We start from the raw sequence: 22,475 nt of genomic DNA on the forward strand, positions 1-22,475 counted from the left end.
ACTCCTTCTACAGTATCCCTTGCTCTCTGTAAGGTGCGTAGCAAGGTGATTCAGTGTCTTGCAGCTTCAGAAACAGCTTCTATCAGGAGTTATATAAGGAAGTTTTGCAAAGTGGCATGCTATCACTAGAGATTTAGTCATTCCATGTGGGCTGGATTCAAACTGAGATCTCAGGAGCTCAAAAGACAGAGCGACACAGCCTTCGTGAAAGCCTGTGTACGGCAAGTGTGCTAGAATAGAGTTCTGTAATGAGAAGCAGCACAGGTTTTACTAACAAACACTAAGGCAAGCCACAATTTCTTTTTAAGATCAGTTCATACCTCCTTAGGAGAACTATAATTGGGGATGCCTTGATGTTTCACTATGTGATGAGTTAAGAATTATGCCTGAGTCACTGTATTAGCCTTCATTTAAACTTTAATGTGCATTTTGCATCAGGTATAAAAACACCATTTCAGTTACATCCCATCCAACACAGCGTGTAGCAAAGTGCAGAGAACAGAATGCTTACAATTGATTTTAAAATTATTTCCTCTTTGCCTGTGCAATTTTGATCTAGACAAAATAATAAACCCTTTTATTTAGCTCTTTTTGCTCCTGCTCTCACAACATACGGAGAGAGAAAAGGCAACTTATAAGGCTAGCAAGGGAAAGGAAAAAAAGAGAATTACCAGAAGCAATGTCAAAATTTGTACATGGCTAACAAAGAGGATTTATAAGCTCCAAATGCTGTGATGGAGTTCAGAACAGCTCCTAAATTGCATCCTGAATATTCTTAATTTCTCTTAGAGCTATTTAAAAATGAAGAGCAGTTACGTAGCAGCTTTGCTCTTTATATCTGATAAGAATTCTCAGAGTAAATCTGCAAATGAGGATTCTTTATGTTTAGAAAATTATTATCTATATATTTACAAGAAAACAAAAATGATCCATTTTTGTTTGTACATTCCATTACAAAAGCACAGGAGCAGAGGTGTAGGTGTCATTAAAGGGATGACAGATGAAGCTTCTGAAAAATCTCAGTTATCAGGCTACAGAAACCCTTGCAACTATATTGTGATCTGTTTAAATAGTGGGACTGTTGGGGAGGGGAGCTCAGCAGTGGTGGGAGGGCTTTCATGTGGTTACACATTTATTTTGTTTAATTTTTGTTGCTGTTAACTGTTTTACTCGGAAGATTTATCATATTAATATCAGCTCTGAAAGAAGGGGGGGGGGGAAATAAAGCATTTGGGGAACTAGCAAAAGAATCTTTATATCACAAACACCTTAGTGTTTTTCAGAACTCTTTGTAATTGTGCTCAATCTGGTTGCCTCACAATTCTTTGTCATCATCAGTTCTAAAACTCACAAATCCTTTCCAGCAGAGATACCAGACAAATATGTGATGTTAAAATATTCGTGCTTCTAAACATATTTATTCAAATACTTCAGTGGTTCAAACTCCCCACATGAAACACTTCAGAAATCTGACCTCTTAAGTAATCTGGAGTTTATTGAGACTTCAGTTTTGTCAGCTTTCAGGAAATAAATAAATTAAAAAGGCAGTTCAGATACCTGCTTTGCTAGAGCAGTAAGTAATAGAAGAGATTAATTTCATAAAAAAATAGATGGAAATATTTGAGGAACTGACCACTAAAACAGGCTTCTCTCTCTCAATATTTATGAGTCATTTTTGTAACTGGAAGAAAGGTATCCTGGAATACTGATCTCTAGTGTTACACCTACAGATCTACAGCACTCACAAATAAATAATAAATATTGATGTGTGTGCATAGGTCTACCTGTACTGTATTTTCAGTTGATATACAATATCCAACATATACCTCAATACCTCACACCAAACCCAAAACACTGGGATTCTGTGTAATTTTTGCAGTGTTTCAGCACAGGATTTAACAGAGCAGTGCTTTCACTATCAATACGAGGGTATAAATGTATTTACCCTATCAAAGATTTTGTGATGCAGACATGATTATTACTGTACCTGATTTGATCACGGTATTCTAACAGAGATCAAATAACAGGGTTGGGGTTTTCTTTCCCTTCTTTTTCTACTGCCTTTAAAAAAATTTCCACTATCAAAGAATGTTAATTTCTAAGGTTTGATCTGGAGATTTCCTATGTAAGTACACAATTATTAGGGAAAAAGAGGCACAACAGTGAATATTTTAAAGCAATGTAATCAATATTTTTGCTTTGTGCAGATTTCCCTGCAACAATGAACAAAAAGATCTACTTCAGATTTAGAAACTCAGCTTTAAAGGGAAAGCTAGACAACAAAAAGCAAGAAAGTACTCACCTCTTCACGTAATTTTATCAACTGCAACATGAACGCACAAAAAAGATAAAAAGGAAAGAAATGGCAGGAAAGAAAGATCAGTTGTGTGACAGGATACAGAATTAACATTGACAATTTATCTGTTTACATGTTTAGCATTTAAAAATCACAGACAAACACATTAAAAGAACCTAAACATAGACTACATGCAGAGTTTTTTGAACGAATAAAGATCACTTTCTCACACTGTCACATTAAACAAAGAGAATAGTGTGAAATTCTCTTTTAAACCACATCTAAGACACCATCATGAAATAAAGGGGAATGACTTCATAGAAGTCTATATTATAAAGAAAAAAAAAACAACAAGTTTACTATTCCTCTCTTCGAAGATTGTACAGCTGAAGTGGTTTTGTATATACAAGTTTGCAGAATGTTTGCTGTATATTTTAGTTGTGACAACTGATTTCTTATTTTACCAGCAGATCTAACTTATTAATAGACGACTGCATCTTTATAGCATGTAACCAAGTACCTCAATTTTTATATAGCTGAATTCTACTGTAACTACCTTATCTAATTTTATTATTGACTCTCACAGAGGATTTTTTTCCAGTATAAAAAAGAGAGCTTAGTTAGGTGGCTCAGAATTATGATTTATTGTATAGCTTATTTAAAAAAACAGACAAAGGAATGAGGAACATAAAAAAATATTTCCACTCAGAAAAGACCCATTCCAGGTTCTTAATCCTAGACCACTACACAGGGTGTGTGCACATATATATATATATATATGTATGCGTATGTGTGTATATATATATATATACAGAGAGTGTGTGTGCATTGTGTCCCCATATTTATACAGTATATACAATTAAAATGTATCAATTTAGGCTTGCAAATCAAGACAATCTACCACTATTAATAATATTGCTCTGGCAGGTTTGCTGTAAAACTAAATCAAACCCCAGCCTGATTATCAAGCTACGTTGTAACATGCTCTCCCCTCAGAGAGAGTGATAAGTTATTTGTACTGGAATAAAATGTATAATTACTCACAACAAAAGTCAGCATAAGAGTGGCTCTTTATCAAAAAAATTACAGTTCTCTCACCGATTCCAGTTGAATTCGAAATTACAACAGCTACATCATTATCTCAGTTTATGCTGATACTTCACCTATGCTTTCATAACACTAATTTTCAACACATGTGTAAGCTGGGAATGTTTACTACTCATAAATTCTCGCCAGCATGAAGGAAACAAAAGAACCTCCATTATTCTCTATTGTTTCATATGGCTCGCCTAAAACTGAACATACGCCTCAGCCCCTTACCAAAACAGGCAAGGAGGCTCTAACGAGATGTAATTAGGAGGGCTACTACCACACAGACTTAAACTGAAATGGCTCTTCAGTATGTAGCTAAAGGAACTTTGCTAGAACTGGTATAAAGAAAACTGCATTGTCCGCCAAACCGTCGCTTAAATTCGAGAGCTTGGCCTATCATAAATTGGTCTTTCTCCAGATCTTCCCCCCCTTTTTTCCCCAAAAAGGCAAACATTAAGGCTCTTTAGAAAGAGAAGATCTGGGAGTTGATCACATAGCTATCTTTTCTTTCTGAGGCCACCATTCTTCAGTTGGCTATGATACTTAAAGGGCCAAAGTTTAAAACTACTCTCCCGCAACAGCGCCCGTTTGGCCATGCCACCCTGCTATAATCAATGAGAGTTTTAAAATGCTGCACATTTGTTTTTTCAATAGGTCCCAAACAAAAATGTTCTATCTTGTTTGTGCTGCATGGCTGAATTTAAGCTCTGCATGGGATTTGCAGCTAAGCTAGAGAAACGAGAGGGGGCTTTTTTTTCTTTTTTTTTGGAGGGGGGGGGGTGTTTCCTCTCTAACATTGGCTGAAAGATACTCATTCAAACCGACAAAAGATGCATTTCCCCCCCATTTAACAATGTTCTGGCCGAAAATGTGTTACCTTTACTTTTCTGTTTCGAAGCGTTATTTTTATGACGCTCCCCGCTCCACCGCAAACAGCACCAAGCCGTCTGCAGCCACCATTTTAGGGTCTGGTGATCAGCATATGTTTTTGGGGTTGTTTTTTTGGGGGAAACAAAGATTGTATTCATTTAGTTCTTTAGTTATTTACATCTCTCACTCTACGGCCTTCGATACGAGGCGCAATCTGTTCCTTTGTAGGCTAATAAATAAATAAATTATATCATAAATCTGGTTTACGCTGGTTTGAACCAGTGGAATCTCTTGTGGCTAAGCCTTCTGCTGTGACTAAAATCAAAACTGAGCCGCACAGAGAGAGGAGAGAGAGAGAGAAGGAGTGAGATGGGGGGGGGGGGTGTGTGTGTGTGAGGCACACACCACGTGACGCAGCAAACTACCGAATTTTTTTTTTAAAGCAGCTGATAACGCTACCGCCGGCTCTGTCCGCATATAGATAACGAATAAATGCTGAACTCTATTAAACGCCCTTTACACATTATCGTGGGTCGAACACACAATTTTCTGAACTTATGATGACAGTCTATTTATTTTGCTATAAACCCTCGGCATGTAACGAACAGATTTGTGTCTGGTAATGATCTGCTCTGCCAGGGCTATATGAAATGATACCGACCTTCTTTAGATCTCGGGGAATTAAATTGACCAACTTCACCCCCTGGTCCGTAGCTGAAGTTTGACACACTTTATGCACAGCAAGCCAAAAAAAAAAAAAAAATCTAATATTATCACAACTTTGTAGTCAGAAATTAAGTCGCCACAAAATACTTGTTCACCACCAATCGTCTATACAATGTGAGTGTGTATACGGATGCATGGTTTAACCTAATGCAAATGCATTTAAACTCATTAATGAACATAGCTGTGAAAGACAAAGGGAAACTACTGTATTTCAAGAAAGTTGTTAATACTGCACCTGATATTATTTTGGTCAAGAGGGATTTCTGAATCACAGAATCAGTCAGGGTTGGAAGGGACCACTAGGATCACCTAGTTCCAACTCCCCTGCCATGAGCAAGGACATCCTACCCTACCCAACATACTTTCTAAAAAAAAAAAAAAAATTAAAAATTTAATTGCCACATAAACCAGTTTTAGGAGTATGTATGCACAGCAAGCAAAAAAAATACATCTAATAATATCACAACTTTGTAGTCAGAAATTAAGTAGACACAAAATGCTTGGTCGCCACCAATCGTCTATACAATGTGTCTATATGGATGCGTGGTTTAACCTAATGCAAATCATAGAATCATAGAATCAACCAGGTTGGAAGAGACCTCCAAGATCATCCAGTCCAACCTAGCACCCAACCCTATCCAGTCAACTAGACCATGGCACTAAGTGCCTCATCCAGTCTTTTCTTGAAGACCTCCAGGGACGGTGCCTCCACCACCTCTCTAGGCAGCCCATTCCAATGGCAAATCACTCTCTCTGGGAAGAACTTCCTCCTAACATGCATTTAAACTCATTAATGAACACAGCTGTGAAAGAGAAAGGGAAACTACTACATTTCAAGAAAGTTGTTAATACTGCACCTGATATTACTTTGGTCGAGAAGGATTTATGAATAACCCAACATATACTTAAAAAAAAAAAAAAAGGAATTGCCACATAAACCAGTTTTAGGAGTGTTAAAGTGAAGTCACAACTTTAAGTAGTGTAGTATTGACTAAAAAAAAAAAATCAAAACTTGCGAGGGATTTGCTAAATGTCGATGGCAGGAATGGCAAATAAGACTTGAAAGCAACAGAGCTGTTCAAGTCCACTCCTGGAACATAAATAACAACCTAATGCACACAGTAGATTTTGGGGTTGCAAGCAGGGGGTGATGCAAGAAGGGACATGTCCCTTTTCTCAGTCTCTGTGTGTGCCTCACCTGACATCATTCCTGCAATGCAAATTAAACAGAAATTAAGGTGTATTAAGCAATGTCTTTTCTAAACTCTAGTGCATTAAGAGTGCTATATAACTATCTCATTAAACAAAGATGTATTTATTTCCAAAGGCACTTCGAATATTAGAATTGGATAATTCTTATAGCTTCTTCTAAGAAGTTTCTACATGCTTTATTGAAGAAAATTAGTTAAATCTTGGTATAATCATTAGAAGGCAACTTACAATGTTAGTCACATTGTCATCTACATGTAATGATTGCTACTTATGGGATACATTTTTGAAAAAGGAAGAAGACAAAACATAAATCTTCTTTGCTAATTCTTCAAACTGTTCTTTGTACTTTGATCTTTCTTCTTGGGAGAACAACTGGAAACTCAGTGACTCTATTCATTACTGCTTATAACTTGGCTGTGGTTTGCCATAATTGTAACTTTGAATCTCAACTAATTCAGCCAGAAGTTGAATAAATAAAAGATCCTAATTGTTTATTTTTCCACTAGTGTCTCATTTATTTCTAAGTACTTAATACAGTCATACTAGCCAGTATACATTAAGTTCCTTTTGTCTTCTCACTTCACCACAAACACTATGCAAATGTTTATCATAATGACAAAGACCATACCCAAGTCATGCAGCCCATATCTCACTTCCCTTGTGCAGCACCTCAGTTCAACCAAATAATAAGCATTTCTACTGGCAGATTTTGTAATATTTGTGGATTGGTACAGGAGCAATTTTGAGCTGTCAAAAGGGGGATCCCCCCTCTCCCCTCTCATAGTTTAGTGACTAAATCGAGGACAATAAACTCTGGTACTGGAGCAATTTTGAGCTGTCAAAAGGGGAATCTCTCCTATCCTCTTTCACAGTTTGGTGACTGAATTGAGGATAATAAACCCATCATTTTTCAATTTGACTAATTTAACCTAATCCAGATTTATTGAGAAGTCCAAGAACATTAGAGTACATGCACTACCTGTAATTATAAGATAAAATGAAAGAAGGAATCTGAAACATATTCAAATATCTTATATGGCTGCAAGTTATGTGAGCATCCTTTTGTCATCTAGTCCAAGTGTTCTATTGATATAATAACATATAGGAGTGAAACTGCATTAAATATTGGGCTACTGAGTTATAGCAACCACCCTGGGAGGTGGTGGTGTCACCATTTCTGGAGGTCCTTAAGAAAAGATTGGATGTGACACTTGGTGGCATGGCTTAGCTGATATACTGTTAGGTTATAGGCTGGACTTGATGATCTTGGAGGTGTTTTCCAGCCTCAATGATTCCATGATATATGTTGATACAACATGTTCTGTGTAAGGCATGCACCCAAATCTTACGCTTGATTTTGACAGCTGTACATTCTGAGCAGCTCGACATCAGACTGAAGTTTCTGCACTCCCTGCTTGTAGCTGTCACTGAATGCATATTAAGTAGAAATAAAAATAATGACATCTCATAATCAAAAGAGATTATGACAGTAAATATCGGAACAACACAATTTATAGAAAACCAAAACTGGCATTCACATATTGAAAAAAAAGTCAGGTTGCTCCTATATGATATTTCAGAATTGGGTTATAGGAAAAGATTTTGATTACCTAAAAGATCAAGGAAAACTCCTCTACCAGACAAAATTTCCTTCCATTGAAAAAGTGGTCATTTAGAAGGAAAAAAAAGAGAAAAAGACAAACAGTTGAAGGTATCCTTTAGTTCCTTGAGATGAGACCATGTCACTTCCAACAAGTTGAGGGGAAAAAAAAGATCATAACTCTCCAAAAGTGCATGAGAACCAGTTATTTAACCATTCCTTAAAAAGTGAAAATAAGATATTTTATCTCATCCCTACACATAAGATATTCCGTTATAAGTAAAGCTTCTTATCACAATTGCCCTTTTATGTCTGAATTCACACAAATTTTTTCTTGACATGTAAAAATAGCAGCACCTTAAAAGAAATAAACCAGAAATCTAACATTTCCACTGGACTGACTTTACCATCATGATATTCAGACCGTGAATCTCTTTTCTCTAAAATAATCATTTCCATACACTTATTTAGGGATAAAAAAGAAATGTCTTTATTTTATTCAAATTCTGGAATCTTCCCTTGCTATGCTATACAAACCTGAAGATGAAGACCTCTTAAATTTAACTCTTAATATAGATATTAAAGCTGCTACAGGCTTACTTCTACAGGTAAAGTGCATCCTGTGCATAATTTCATTGATGCATGCATTAGTGTACTACAGAATTTAAAACTTACAGTGTATTTAAAATGTTGGATAAGCTTAATGCTTATGCATTCTGTGGTTTATAATTAATTGTACTGGGATAAGCACCCAAGTTTTTCTTTTTTTTTTTTTTTTCTATCCTTAGTACAGCTGACCTTCTACAGAGAGAAAAAGACACCAAAAACTTGGGAATGTGTTCTGATCCATTTTCTTATTTAATACTGCATTTATCAAGTAAGCACTTAAACTTCACTCTCACTACCAAAATAATTTCAATTCTGGTCAGAAGAGAAAAATCTGATATTTAAAGAAAACTTTCAACTAACTTCTAACCCCAAAATACACAACTCTGATTACAGTTGATGTGATTTTCAAAAGGAAAGAAGACATTCTGCTTTCAGACAGAGCTTGTCAAGCAAGTTTCAACGCCAATAGAAATATTAACAGGTGGGTCAAAGTCCCATGAATGTAATGTTGCTTTTCTAATTTTCAGCAGTCTAGCAGGATTCTCACTACAGTGTTCAGAACAACAATAGGGGTACAAGATTTTAAAAAAGCCTCAGGACTATCAAGCTTTCTCTCATTTCAAGAGACAGACAGCACTCTGCATTCTAGCACAACATACATTATGGAAGCTTGCTCTTATTAGTTCAACTTGTGTTTTTGGTACAAGGAGAGAAAATCTGTTTAGGGAAGGAATCACATAAGGAAGCTGAGTGGGGGTACTGCCTAATTCTGAGAGTGCACTTTCATTTGTTTTGCCTGCCAGTGTTGATTTAATTATACTGCATTATTATCAAAGCTGCATTATGTACTTTTTTATTCCTTTTACATGTGTTTGAGGTGAAGACCTTGGCTTTGTCGGCAAACAGCGCGTTTCAAGTTATTTCTTAAGTACTAAATAATAAAAGAGAAGAAAAGATTTTTTTTAAAGATAGCAGACAGTGATCACAAGTTAAAGGGTTAAATGTAAGATCTCCAAGAAACATTTTGAAGTTGATTAAGACCCCAGCTTTGCATTAAACAGTATCACTTCCACATGAGTTGTTGCTAATGCTGTTAAGGAGCAGCTTGAGAAGCCCAGTGTGCCAGTGACCTCCTTCACCCTCCAGCCACCCACTAGGGCTTCTTGATTAGCATCCTACCTGGTTCTCTGAGGAATTCCCGTCATCCCCTAGGAGCTCATTCCGCACCTCATCACTGTAGGCGATTCGTGACCTTTTCTGTAAAACAAAAAGAAAAAAGGGTTAGGAAGTAAAGCTCCGAAGCCATTGGTATCAAGGCTGATCATCTTAAACCTCGAGAGCCCCCTAATGGATACCTATTTTGGTAAAATAAAATAAATCTGCAAGTAAAAGTTATTTCAAAGTTCTTCAGCTGCTGCGTTTTGACAAATGTGAGTGGCAAAAGCTTAGCATTTCCCAGACAGCCACATCCTTAACATTTTAGCAATGAGAGAAGCTTCAGTGAAGCTCAAGATGTGCAATGTGTGTCCCAGTTCTGATAATCCAGTAACCAGGAGAGACAATATACACTAATACCAAAAGCCTTGAAGAAATGCAGAAGTGCATTGTTCTGAAGAACGTTCGCTAGATGGATGCAGAACTCAGCACAATAGAGCAGCGATGTCATGAAATAGACACTGAGGGTTTCCCCACTTAAAAAACAAAACAATCACCAAAAAACCAAACCTGATCAAAACACATTTGACAAAATTGGTTGAACTCTAAGATGCAGAAAATGAGTAAGTGTTTTCTATGCTACTGAGGCTATGAATCCCTACTGGAAAAGGACCAGAAATCAGAGGGAGGGGGAAAATGGAGAGAAAACAACAGCAGAAGGAAACATTGGCTTACAGCAGTTGATGGAAACACCACAAAAGAGATTCATCAGATTGTTACGATAGTTGTTATTCACAGCTTATGAGCATTAGATTTGATCATGAACTGGTATCATATTGATTATGAGTTAGATCAAGTAGCAAGCAAAAGAAAAGAAATGTCTGAAGATTATCAAGGTACGACAGTGTTCAGTGGAACAATGGAGAAGTCCATAAAGAAAGCATCAACCCACCCTTCCATTTCTCTATTGGCAAAATAATAGGCCCTTTCTTAGTTATTTAATATCCCTATATTCACCATGAAAAGTGAAAAAGAATTTTTAACATCTAAAATATTTTTTATATTTCAGCGTAGTTAGGATGATTTTTACATTTCATCAGAGAAAGAAGATAAAGAGTTGCAAGATCTAAGTTGCAGGATCTTCCTTTACTGAAGAGAGCTTCCCTCACACTCTGTTGTGTTAGTCACTACTAGTATGAACTCAGCAAAAACAAATCCATCCTCAAACCTTCCCTAAATGGACAATCACGGCAGAAAAATATGCTTGTAAAACAGGCAAAGGGAACAACCCACCAGAAATTATAATGAGCACAGGGAAATACATTAGCTTTGAGCAAAGAAGTATGGAATTGGGTCACCCCTTATGCTAGGAACCTAGCACTGCAGTAAGCCTTGTATTGGTTGTTTCAGGGCAACACATTTTAGCTTTTTATCCTGTGTAGCTCACCCTTTATTACCATTGTCATCGTTACAGTGCTTACCAATTTCTGATTCAGTTGCTACTGTTCAGATCTAGATGATATACTAAAGCTCCAGATGTACATAGCCAGGACAAAGCATACCATGGGCCTACTACAAGAGCTGAATTGTGCCAAATCTTTTGGAGATCTCAGCTGTCACAGTTTCGTACTAACCAAGCTAAAGTAGTCTACAGCATTAAAGGAAATGAGAACCTTTAAACAGGCTGTGGTATCAGAGCTGCCTGTTTAAATTATTCATTTCATCACTATGGGGGACTAAAACACTCCACAGTATGCAAGAATATCATATGGAGCTAGGTTTTGTTTTTCTCTTTTTTCACCAAAAAGCCAACAAATTGGCATAGATTGCTCAATTACATTATTTTCCTATTTTTATTTGATACACATCAAACGAGGAAGGAAATTACAAATATATACCAATAAATATCTAATCTTTTCTGATTAGGATCTTCCCATTTGAGATGTAGTAGTTCAGTCTCTCCCAATTTCATGAAATGACTCAGACCCATTGATTCTGTTAGTGTTGAATGCATTTATCATTATTAGACTGAGATGAGGAGCATGATGCTTCATGAGCTTGTTCTCTAGTGAGCAAGTTGCCTAATTATACAGAGAGACTGAGATGGTCCTTGGTTACATGTCATTTACTTGAAAGATTTAACTGGATGATATTCTCATTCTCCTGTATGGGAGAAAGGAAAAAGAACATTCTTCCCAGGAAAGAAAATGAATCTTAATAGCAGTACAATTTTTAGAAGCCCTTTATAATCCTTTATATCATCAGCACTGAACTTAATAAATATGTTTGTACCATTGTTCTTTCATTGCACTAATCTGTCACGATCTGAAAATCAGCAATTATATTAAAAGAAATAACCCTTTGACTACAATTAGGTATAACTCTTTGCCATAATCAATAAATAATTTGATATTACTTTTGATCACAGTTTCCCTACCAAATGAATCAATAATATAAAAGGAAAGGCCTTTGAACTAAAGTGTCCGTTTGTTCTTCCAGGATTTGTCCAAAATATCAATATTTTGAATCAGTGTTCTCATTTTTATTAAAGTAATGTTGGCTAACCCTTTTAAATCTGGCTATCAAAATTAGTTTGGTTCACTCAAATGCAGTAATTAAATAATATTTTGATTTTTATTTCAGTTCATCACTATCAGCTGTTTATAAATACATACTTTAGCCAAATGCAAGAATGATAGTTTGAGCTGGAAATGTCACACACACTGCTACAGTTTGAAAGAAACCAATTCATAATGCATTTTATAAATAGTTAATGACTTCTATACATAAGCTAACCAGGCAAATCAAGAAATTGTCAACATTTTTAGTCTTAGTTGTCAGTTACCACTGTCTACTGGTACTTTATATGTATGTTTCTAGAAAAGACAGAAGCTTTACAGAGTTTGCAATCCAAGGCATTTCTGGGCAGCTCAATATAGGTTTAAGAGGTTCTATGCACAGTTTTTGCCCATAAAGGACTGTCAATTATAGAAGTTTTCCTTGTATTTTGTATTTTCTTGTACATACAGAGACAAAAAGCCTAAGCACAGAAGGGTTCCTTACTCAGGGCAGGTGTTGGCATTCGAATGTAGCATGCACACAAACGCATGACGGCACCAAAGGGTTAAGCGACTTTCTATACGAACTTCAAGACTAAGAAAGTTTCAGAAGCTGCTTTAAATGTACTACAGTATCCAGACCTTCTGACAAGGAAGAATTTCTGATTCCAGGCAGATCTCTCTTGGTTTATGAACAGGATTTTTGCATACTGATTGGGTGATTTCCTTAAAGCCCTGTTCAAACAGATACACTTGCTCAGTTCTGTCTGGCAATTTGGCTTTAAACAATCTGTCTACTTGACCCAAGCCTTAACATTTCCCAGTAGAACTGCATGTGTTCATGGGCAAGACCAGCTAAATTAGAATTGAAATGAATTAACTCAGCTTAAACTAATTAAGATCTGTGATCTGTAGTACCACCCCTCTGTATGATTCTACATGTGAAATAGGGTACATGTAAGCAGACTGTAAGAATTCTGCTATACTACTAATCTGAGCATACAAATGAAGTTTGTCTATTACTAAAGCATAGGAGAAGTTAATTTCCATGGCCCACACATGGCAAAGCAATTGCTTAAATTGCCTCACCTGGGAATTTAATACAATGTTATCATCAGGCCAGCCACACTGTAAATAGATTTATAATGCTTTCCATGTGCTAGGCTAGGTTGCATATGAATTAAGTAATGATCTGGTATTACAATACAATCAGCTAGTTTCCACACCTGGCAGACAGGATATTTTACTAAATTACTACCTATACAGACACATCATGACATACAAACAGAAAAGGCAACAGGAAGAGAAACAATCTACATGGTCTATGACTGATTTTTACATGGTAACCAAATACACTGTAGATAGAAAGAGCTATCCAAAATAATCTTTGTCCAACATCTGCACAACAGAACACATACTCATTCATTTCTATTCAATTTGGCCCTAATTTTCTGCATTCTATACTTTAATTACCATCCACATGCTGAAATGTTCCCATTAGTGAAGGCCAGAGCTAGCCAATGCCCCCTCAAGTCCAATGCACTTTTGACAAGCAGCCACATAATGGATAGGAGTATGGCACATGCTCATACCTGAACTAAAGAATAGCTTTCCCCCCCTCCTAAATGCTAAGTAATCCACTGAACAAATAAGAGAATTTAGGTGCATTTCAGACAACAGGTCCAGCCTCTCCATTTGTCTGTCTCAATGTTTGAAGAACAGATTAAACAGATTTTTTTGGGGGGGGCAAAGTAAGCATAAACAAAGAAAAAGGCCTCTTTAATCCACAAACATCTGCTTTCAGACAAAATTCATTAGGATTCCCTAGTATATAAAAAAGATTTGGGAAAAAAATAAAGTCTTCAGGCATCTGTTTCAGAGTTTGGCCCTACTCTAGATGTAAATAAACACTTGAGATTAATACAACCAGAGAAAAAAATTGTATGAATAAACTAGATTTCCTTTTGTGTTCTTCGTCAGCTTTGTCAATGCTCTTGCTAAAAGCAAGGTGAAAAAAGTGACCTGATCCTCAAATAGACTGCTAAATACTGAAGAGCTAACACTTTCATCTCTGCCATTGAGCAGACACTCAAGGTGGTTTGATTTGTTTTTTGCTGAGCAGAAACAGAAAAAAACAGTGCTAAAAAAATGGGAAGAAGATTAAGAGACCCTACCTAACAATTTCACAGCTTCTAGTTAAACAGAAGCTCAAAATATCTTCTTTAGGAAACAAAATTACTGAAATGGCTTAAGAAATTGTGTTCAAACTTCAGTTTTCAAAACTTCTTCATTTCAATGTAAAAGTGATTGAGGAAAGATACTTCAGACTTTTAAACTTTAGTGCAGCTTAAAAGGGGTTCTCCTCTTCTTAAGTAGCTTTATTTTTATTGAGTGTGTGTAAACAGGAATATGGTTCCACAGGGCTGATATACAACCTAATGCAACTCTAAAAAGAGGAGGCTGACAACCTAATGCAACTCTAAAAAGAGGAGGCTGAGGGGAGACCTCATTGCTGTCTACAACTACCTGAAGGGACATTGTGGAGAGGCTGGAGCTGGTTTCTTCTCTCAGGTAGTTGGAGACAGAACAAGGGGGGATGGTCTCAAGCTGAGACTGGGTAGGTTCAAATTGGATATTAGGAAATTTTTCATGGAGAGTATGGTCAGACACTGGAATGAGCTGCCCAGGGGGGTGGTGGAGTCACAAACCCTGGATGTGTTTAAGGATTGTTTGGATGTGGTGTTTAGGGATATGCTTTAAAGTGAATCATGTGGAATAGGGTCGTAGGTTGGACTTGGTGATCCTGAGGGTCTTTTGCAACCTGGACATTTCTGTGATTCTTATTCTGTGATTCTATTTTTGTGCATTTCCTTATGTCTAAAAGGGAATAAAAACTATTCTACAAATCCTATCACATTTCTGATTGAAGGAATCAATTTCACAATAAACTCTGATTGGCAAAAGTCAACACTTAAAGCCACTCCTGCTCATGATTGTGATCCCTGCATGCATACACAAAAAAAAGGTTGCGGGCAACTCTGAAAGAGAAATGCACTACTTAAAACCTGTATTCTGCCAAAGGTCATCAGTCTCCTACAACAGCAGAGAGAAATCAAACTTCAAGTGCTAATGTGAATTACTGCAGAGATACTATCACCCATTCTAAGTAGAAGTCACAGGCCTATAAATCTTTTCAATAACCATCATCAAACACACTTTTTGTTTCATTATGGGGTGAGGGCAGGGAGGAAGGTCAGGCAAACTCTCAGGAGGATACAAGACACTGTATTATGTGGGTCATGAAAAATAACAGCTTCTGCCCACTAAACTATTTCCATCTCAAACTTCTGTCCAGTGGCCCATGCACGTCACCAACACCTCACCTGAATGAACTGATTCATTAGATCATTAGATCACCTTTTACTCTGGAGTTTACCCTGTAAAGAGGAGAACTTCTGAATTAAATTCACATTGCCAGTATGTGCCCCATGGAAGAGATGTTACAAAATTATGCACTATAAATTAATTGCTTTTGATTGATATTTTAATTGTTTCCTTTCTTTGGAGCTTCACTTTGGTTTTGTTCAGGTGAAAAATGGGCTAACTTGTTAATTTAATCTTTGCCCTAATATTGAGACCTGAGCATCTTTCTTCTTATGCATGAATGCTCATTCAGTTGCTATTTGAATAAAAAAAGTATTATGTAAGCAGTAACTATCAAGGTTTATTAAGTGTGAAGATCTTAGTTGTCCCTTGAGCACCCTGAACTGCTGCTCCTCAGAAACTGGGAGCATACACTGGAATAAGAATCATTCCATCCCTGCTGTTCCTTAAGATTTCCCCTTGTTATCCGTTAATGGCCACTCTGAGAGGCTGTACAAGTTCTGGACTAATTGAAGCTTTGCTTGATATGGCAGCCTTTAGAAAGTGAAGTTTTCCTTGAGGTTCACACTAGATTGCCTTGACAGTGAAAATCTAGGCAGCTCTAAACAAGATCAGTAGAAACGTGTAAGCATTGTTGGTGACAACAGAGGAACGGGGACAAACTGGAAAGACTCAGTGGAATTTTTGAGTTTGGACATCAATATTTACTGGGAAATGAGTTACTGCCACTATCAGTGTTCCTCATTACTCTTTTTGTTGTATGTTGGTCCACTTAGAGGCAGAATTTCTGGCTATGCTACAAGTAAAGGGGGGGGAAGAAGCAAGTTATCTGAAGCCTGTCAGAAAGACACTTTAAAAGACAGATATTTTGTAAATACATTATTTTGTACAAATATACTGCCTTGTGTAGCAGAGATTAAGACTTCAATTCTGAAGAAATAAACCAAGGAGCTATTTTTGATACAGATACATGGATTTCAATGGTATTCTTTCATCCATTTCATGCACTTTAAGGAAAATAATATTGTTAATAAGTATTTCTGCTGATTGGAAGACACTGAGGAACTCGAAAGCTGAGGCACTATAAAAGGAGAAAGACTTTAGTTGCATAAATTCTAGGTAGTGGATTAGTTACAGACTTCAATCTCACATAGTGTTAAAGTAAGAACTGCTAATCATCAGCTTATGATAAAACCAGAAAATGCCATGTCTGAACATCAGGCTAGTATTTTATCATATTAGCTATTGATTTAGCACAGCGTGAAGTGACTGGTTCTGTCCCAGTAGCACCTGGTAGGGAGCAGTGAAGGTACAGATTTACTCCTTCAATCTGCTACAAACTTTAAAGCCCTATTGTGACCACTAACTACAAAAAATACTGATTTCTGACAATTTTTTTCTTTAGATGAGTCAGTGTGTCCATGTGTGAGTATCCAGGATCTGCAAGGAAGCAAAACAGTCCCAGCTATACCACGTCTGGGCAAAAACAATAAATTCAAGAAACACAAACAGTAAGATCCAAAAATCAGTTTTGACTGGGCTGTGTTATAGACCAAACATTTTTCTTTTACCTTTTTATTCATCAACAGTTTGACCCAATGCACTTATGGTCAAAAATAGATTAATACAAATACAGAGAAAGAGAACAACATGGTTATGTCTGCAGGGAAACCACCTTAATTATACTGGTTTTCTATTTAACTGTTCATTGCATCACAGCTTATTTTATTTTGTATTTAATGGTGAAGTCAGAAATTAGACCTTGCTACTTTTATTGAATAGATTTTCTCATATTTACTATCATTCATATTTTTAGGGCTTAATTGAAGTTTGGGGTTTTTTTCCTTGATATTAGTTTAGAAAATGAAAAGTCATATGGGTTTAAAGATGGATCTGAGACAGTGAAATATATATGCTCAGTGAAAAAAGGACAGTGCCTAAAAATAGGTTTTCATGCACTAAAAAGTATTTTTGGAAGGGCCTGCTTAAGTTTCTTCAGTTTAAAATAGATCCTATCAGAGTGGCACAAATGTAGGTGGGACAATTCAACTGCCTTGGAAACATCACATTTATCTGTCTTGTCCTCATTCCAGGTGTCCAAAATGAGATCTGTCGTTATGGGTCCTTTTTTTTTACTTTGGAGTTGACAATGGACAAAATGTATAATTTATTAATAGAACAGAGCTCTGTATCAAAATTGTACTTTCAACTGGAAAGCCCCAAAGCTGTCATCCTTCCCAAGGTTTATGTCTCTATTGACAGAAGTCCAGAGAGTGGGAGAACTGAAAAAGGTAATAGTAGCATTCAAGAATGGTTAACTGCTTCAGCCCAACTACAGACCTGCATTACAGTTGTTGGTTGGTCTCCACAGAATCTGGCCAGACAGTGCATTCACATGCTGATAAGGAAAATTAAGTGAAAAATGGAGGAAGGAAGTAACACTTGCATGCTTCTTTCTAAAGCAAGGAGCTGGTGAGAAGTACCAGCAGACATCTTGTTACTTTTACCAACAGGAGCTGGAGGGAAATTGCAGCCAATGGAGGGAAATTGCAGCCAAAACAAAGGTATTTTAATGAACATTTCATGTTTTGGTTCATCTGTGCATCACCTTTTACCATGAGATAATGAGTGTGAGTTAATTAGTTAAAAAATCTTCCATTTCCTTAAGATTACTTTTCTCCCTGCTTCTTCATCATTGGAGCACTCTCTTTAAAAGTTGATCCTCACAGTACAAAATTGTCCCTTTGGGGGAAAATGATTCCATATTTTCCTTTTCTTGCTTCATGTCCTTTGACCCAACATGCTGGAGTTTATCTTCCACCTCAGAGATTTAGCAAACATTTACAGTAATTACAAAGCTATCACAGAGCATGAAGTCTTTGGATCACAAGACAGTCTGAAATACATCATCTTGACGCGTAGTTGTTCCCTGTCCTCTAAATAGCATTTGTTGGATAAACGATTTAATAAAGTTGTGTGGTTATAGACATTATGAGAAATAAAAAGAACAAAAGGAAGCTTTTAGTGCGAGAGAAAAAAAATAGTAAAAGGAATCACTATAACATGTGAGTTAAACAGTTATTACAAGATGAGTTGAGATGTGAGATGATCAATTAAGACTTCATAAAAGAAACATGAGCTGAAAAAAGGCATTTTCAACCATTATCCTTAACAATGAGTCTCCCAAAAAGTTAATTCTGCAGAGAAACTTGAAGCCCTTACATGTACACTTATTTTCTGCACATGGCAGTTCTAAGTGCAAAGATCTGCTGCAGCTAAACCATACTCAAAATGAATCCTATTTTTGTAGCCTAGTTCTGCTGATCTTTAAATTGAAGTTATTCATAACTAGCAGAGACTCTCTTAAGAGCCTGTATGACATTAGTGTCTCACTTTCAATGGCTGACATGACTTTTAAAATTTTGGTTTAGGAGTGAAGGTCTTCTAGGAATTGATACAGAGACAAAACTGTCTTACTGACATAGAATCACAGAATCAACCAGGTTGGAAGAGACCTCCAAGATCATCCAGGCCAACCTATCCCCCAGCCCTATCCAGTCAGCATCCTTACGTATTTCTGAGAATTAACCTGACCATGAGTTAAGGATCAATTTAACTGACAACAACACTAGATTCATTTTGGCTGTTCCTATTCATAGAATCACAGAATGTCAGGGGCTAGAAGGGACCTCAAAAGCTCATCCAGTCCAACCCCCCTGCCAGAGCAGGATAGTCTATACCATTTCACACAGGAATACATTCAGGCAGGTTCTGAGTATCTCCAGAGAGGGAGACTCCACAACCCCCCTGGGCAGCCTGTTTCAGTGTTCTGTCACCTTCACAGGGAAAAAAATTCCTCCTCACGTTTAAACGAAACTTCCTGTGCCTCAGCTTCCACCCATTGCCCATCTAGACTTGTTCCTTTTGCCTCTAAGTCCAAGTGTGAACCTAAGCTATAAACAACAGAATGTACCCCACTCAGATCCCAAATAAATAGTAAAGTTGTGTATTACTTTAAACTTTTAGCAAGTGTGTTCATACAGCTGAGGTACCTTTACTTTAAAAACTCTCATCCTAGTTGGAGAGAGAGAAGTTGCCTCTCCTCTCCCACCTTGATCTTTTCTTCCAACACTGCTGACTGAAATAGCTGTGGTAAATGAGGGTCTGCAAGTTACAAAATCTCTGCCAGCAAGTTAGGCAATGTTTGCTATACATATCAAGGCAAACGCACTAACACCCACCAAGTTCTAATTTAGCAAGCTAGATCATCAGGTGGGTCTTAGAACATGCACAGAGTGGCTACAAGGAAGCCCTAGGCCCTGAATTTGAGAAGGAATGAATGCAAGTGATCTCATGCACAATTTGGAGTAATTTCCATTGACTGAATAGGCAAGTTGGTTGTGTGGCACAGTTGACTTGCTAGAGGGCAGGGATGCCATCCAGAGGGACCTGGAGAGGCTGGAGAGGTGGGCCCAGGCCAACCTCATGAAATTTAACACAGCCAAGTGTAAGGTCCTGCACCTGGGTCAGCACAATCCCAAGCACAAATCTAGGCTGGATGGCAAATGGCTGGAGAGCAGCCCTGAGGAAAAGAACCTGTGGGTCTTGGTTGATGCAAAGTTGAACATGAGCCAGCAGTGTGCACGTGCAGCCCAGACAGCAAGGGTGTGCTGGGCTGCAGCAAGAGAAGTGTGGCCAGGAGGGCAAGGAAGGGGATTCTCCCTCTTTACTCTGCTCTCATGAGACTCCACATGGACTACTGTGTACAGTTCTGGAGCCCCCAACACAAGTAGGACAGCAAACTGTTGGAGAGAGTCCTGAGGAGGCCATGAAGATGCTCCGAGGGCTGGAGCAGCTCTGCTATGAGGACAGGCTACAAGAGTTGGGCTTCTTCAGCCTGGAGAAGTGAAGGCTTCAAGGAGACCTTGTAGTAGCCTTCCAGTATCTGAAGGGGGTCTAGAGGAGGGCATAGGGAGGGACTATTTATAAGGTCTTGTAATGACAGGATGAGGAGTAATGGGTTTAAACTGGCAGAAGGGAAATTTAAACTAGGTGTTAGGAAGAAGTTCTTTGCAGTAAGGCTGGTGAAACACTGGAAGAGTTTGCCCAGGGAAGCTGTGGATGCTCCCTCCCTGGAAGTTTTCAAGGCCAGGTTGGATGAGACCTTGAGTGACCTGTTCTAGTGGGAGGTTTCCCTGCTTATGGCAGGGAGCTGGAACTAGATGATGTCTGAGGTCATTTCCAACACAAACCATTCTATGATAGCTTAATAATGGACATTTGAGAGAATCAGTAGAACGAAGTTGTATGAAATTCTGAAACTAGAGTAGTGAAAAGCATGTTACAGGAACATACAAGCAGACACAGGTAGCAATAGATAGCAGAAGTCACTAAGTTGGCCTACAAAGAGCTTACAGCTGAATTTGCAGGAATACTCAGTCACCCTTCATGCATCAGCTGATGCAAGGCACATATTCTGGAGATTATGGGACATGAGTAAAAGGCTAGATAAACTGCTGAGCAGAACAGCACCTTGGAGAAACTGAATACTGATGAAAAGAATCCTGTATACATAGGGACCAAGAGTTGGTAATTGGGTGTGATAATTGAAACAACAAGCAGGAAGATAAGTAGTCACAATTAAAATAAAACCCACATTAAAAATTGATATAAGCACCAGGCTGAAGGGAATTATTCATTGTTATGTCTGGAGAGTGCTATGTAAGCCCAAGAAATCGTTATCTAAAGTTTTCCATGCTAGGATTTAAAACTTTTGTATGTCTTTTTATTACTCTTCTGTAGTACTCTTCTTGTTAACACTGAAAGCACTGGTAGTAAATTTTCAAGCATCCTTTAAAAATAGAAGGGAGGAGAGGTTTCAGACCTTAGAATTTTGAAAAAAAATCTTTTCTTTTCCAGGTTATTAGGCTTAGAAGGCAGAGGTCAGGGAAATATAAGCTGGTTTTCTACATGCAAATGTGTTTTTCACAAGAGAAGTCACCTCCTGTTACTTGTTCAATTCACAGAAGCAATGAGTTACAACTCTCTTCCAGGTCACCTCTTTCCCTCTCTACCTACGGCATGCACAATTTGTGAGCGTACAGGTCAGCTGATCTCCCAATCTCTTAATAAAATATGGCACACATTCAAATTGCTTAGATTAGAAAAATAGAACTGTACTCTATAGTCATATCCCATCTCTGCTTAGCTCCTTTGAAGTGCAAGAAAGGCCCAGTACCATTTGACCAAACATCTGTCCCTCCACCCCACCAGCTGTTCTTTTCATGGCACAGTTTAGAAACTTCTGGTATAACAAAGCTGTTAGCATCAAATACAGATGATCTGATAGAAAGAAAAACAAAGTTTGATAGCATATGGCAAACAAAATATTTCCAACTCCAATTTGCCAACCTGACATACAAAACCAGTACAGAAAGAAAATAATGAAGAGAAAGACAGAAAGATTCAAGCGTGCAACGTGTCTGTGGCTTTCATTCTTAAGCATGAAAAGACAGATGCAAATTTAGGTAATAAAATTCAGGTTAAAATTTCAACCTAAAAATTAACTTCCCCCAAAGACACAGAGAGTGCCAGCAACCATTCCACTCAACTCTCAGGTCATGCGAGTTTTTTTCTTCATTGTTATTCTTTTCCTTTCCCATTCATTCATCAGTCTTCTGCCTTACACCTTTCACAGCTTATACCTTCTTGGTCTGATTTATCCCATGCTGTCTCCAGCGCCACTATTTTTACCTCCTTTTATCACAAAGGGTGATGAAACTTCATATTTTGTTCCTTTTCCCACCATGCAATTTGTCGTTCTCTACTCCTTGCTCCCTCTGCTCAGATATTTGGATCTTCTCCTAACTTCTCTCTTTCTCAAGTCCCACACGAGATCACAGGTCATAAAAAACCAAGAGCAGTCACCTTGACGAGCCAATGCTGTCATTTGTCCATTGTTACTAGGGGCAGC

The 22,475-nt window shown here is 37.6% G+C and overlaps 1 protein-coding gene across 4 annotated transcripts in view; it reads right to left on the reverse strand.

The window, feature by feature from the left end:
* The window catches only part of VTI1A (vesicle transport through interaction with t-SNAREs 1A), a 303,668-nt gene that overhangs the window by 229,524 nt on the left and 51,669 nt on the right, over positions 1-22,475 (reverse strand). For 2 of the 4 annotated variants that reach the window (XM_064144392.1, XM_064144394.1), the window contains exons 4-5: positions 9,585-9,662; positions 2,303-2,323 (exon numbers count right to left, since the gene is read on the reverse strand). In XM_064144392.1, the coding sequence (XP_064000462.1) occupies positions 2,303-2,323; positions 9,585-9,662 (99 nt within the window). The remainder of the gene's footprint in view (positions 1-2,302; positions 2,324-9,584; positions 9,663-22,475) is intronic. The other 2 variants (XM_064144393.1, XM_064144395.1) reach the window with 1 other exon arrangement.

Source organism: Pogoniulus pusillus, chromosome 6 (genome assembly GCF_015220805.1).
Source record: "Pogoniulus pusillus isolate bPogPus1 chromosome 6, bPogPus1.pri, whole genome shotgun sequence".
NCBI classification, from domain to species: Eukaryota; Metazoa; Chordata; class Aves; order Piciformes; family Lybiidae; genus Pogoniulus; species Pogoniulus pusillus.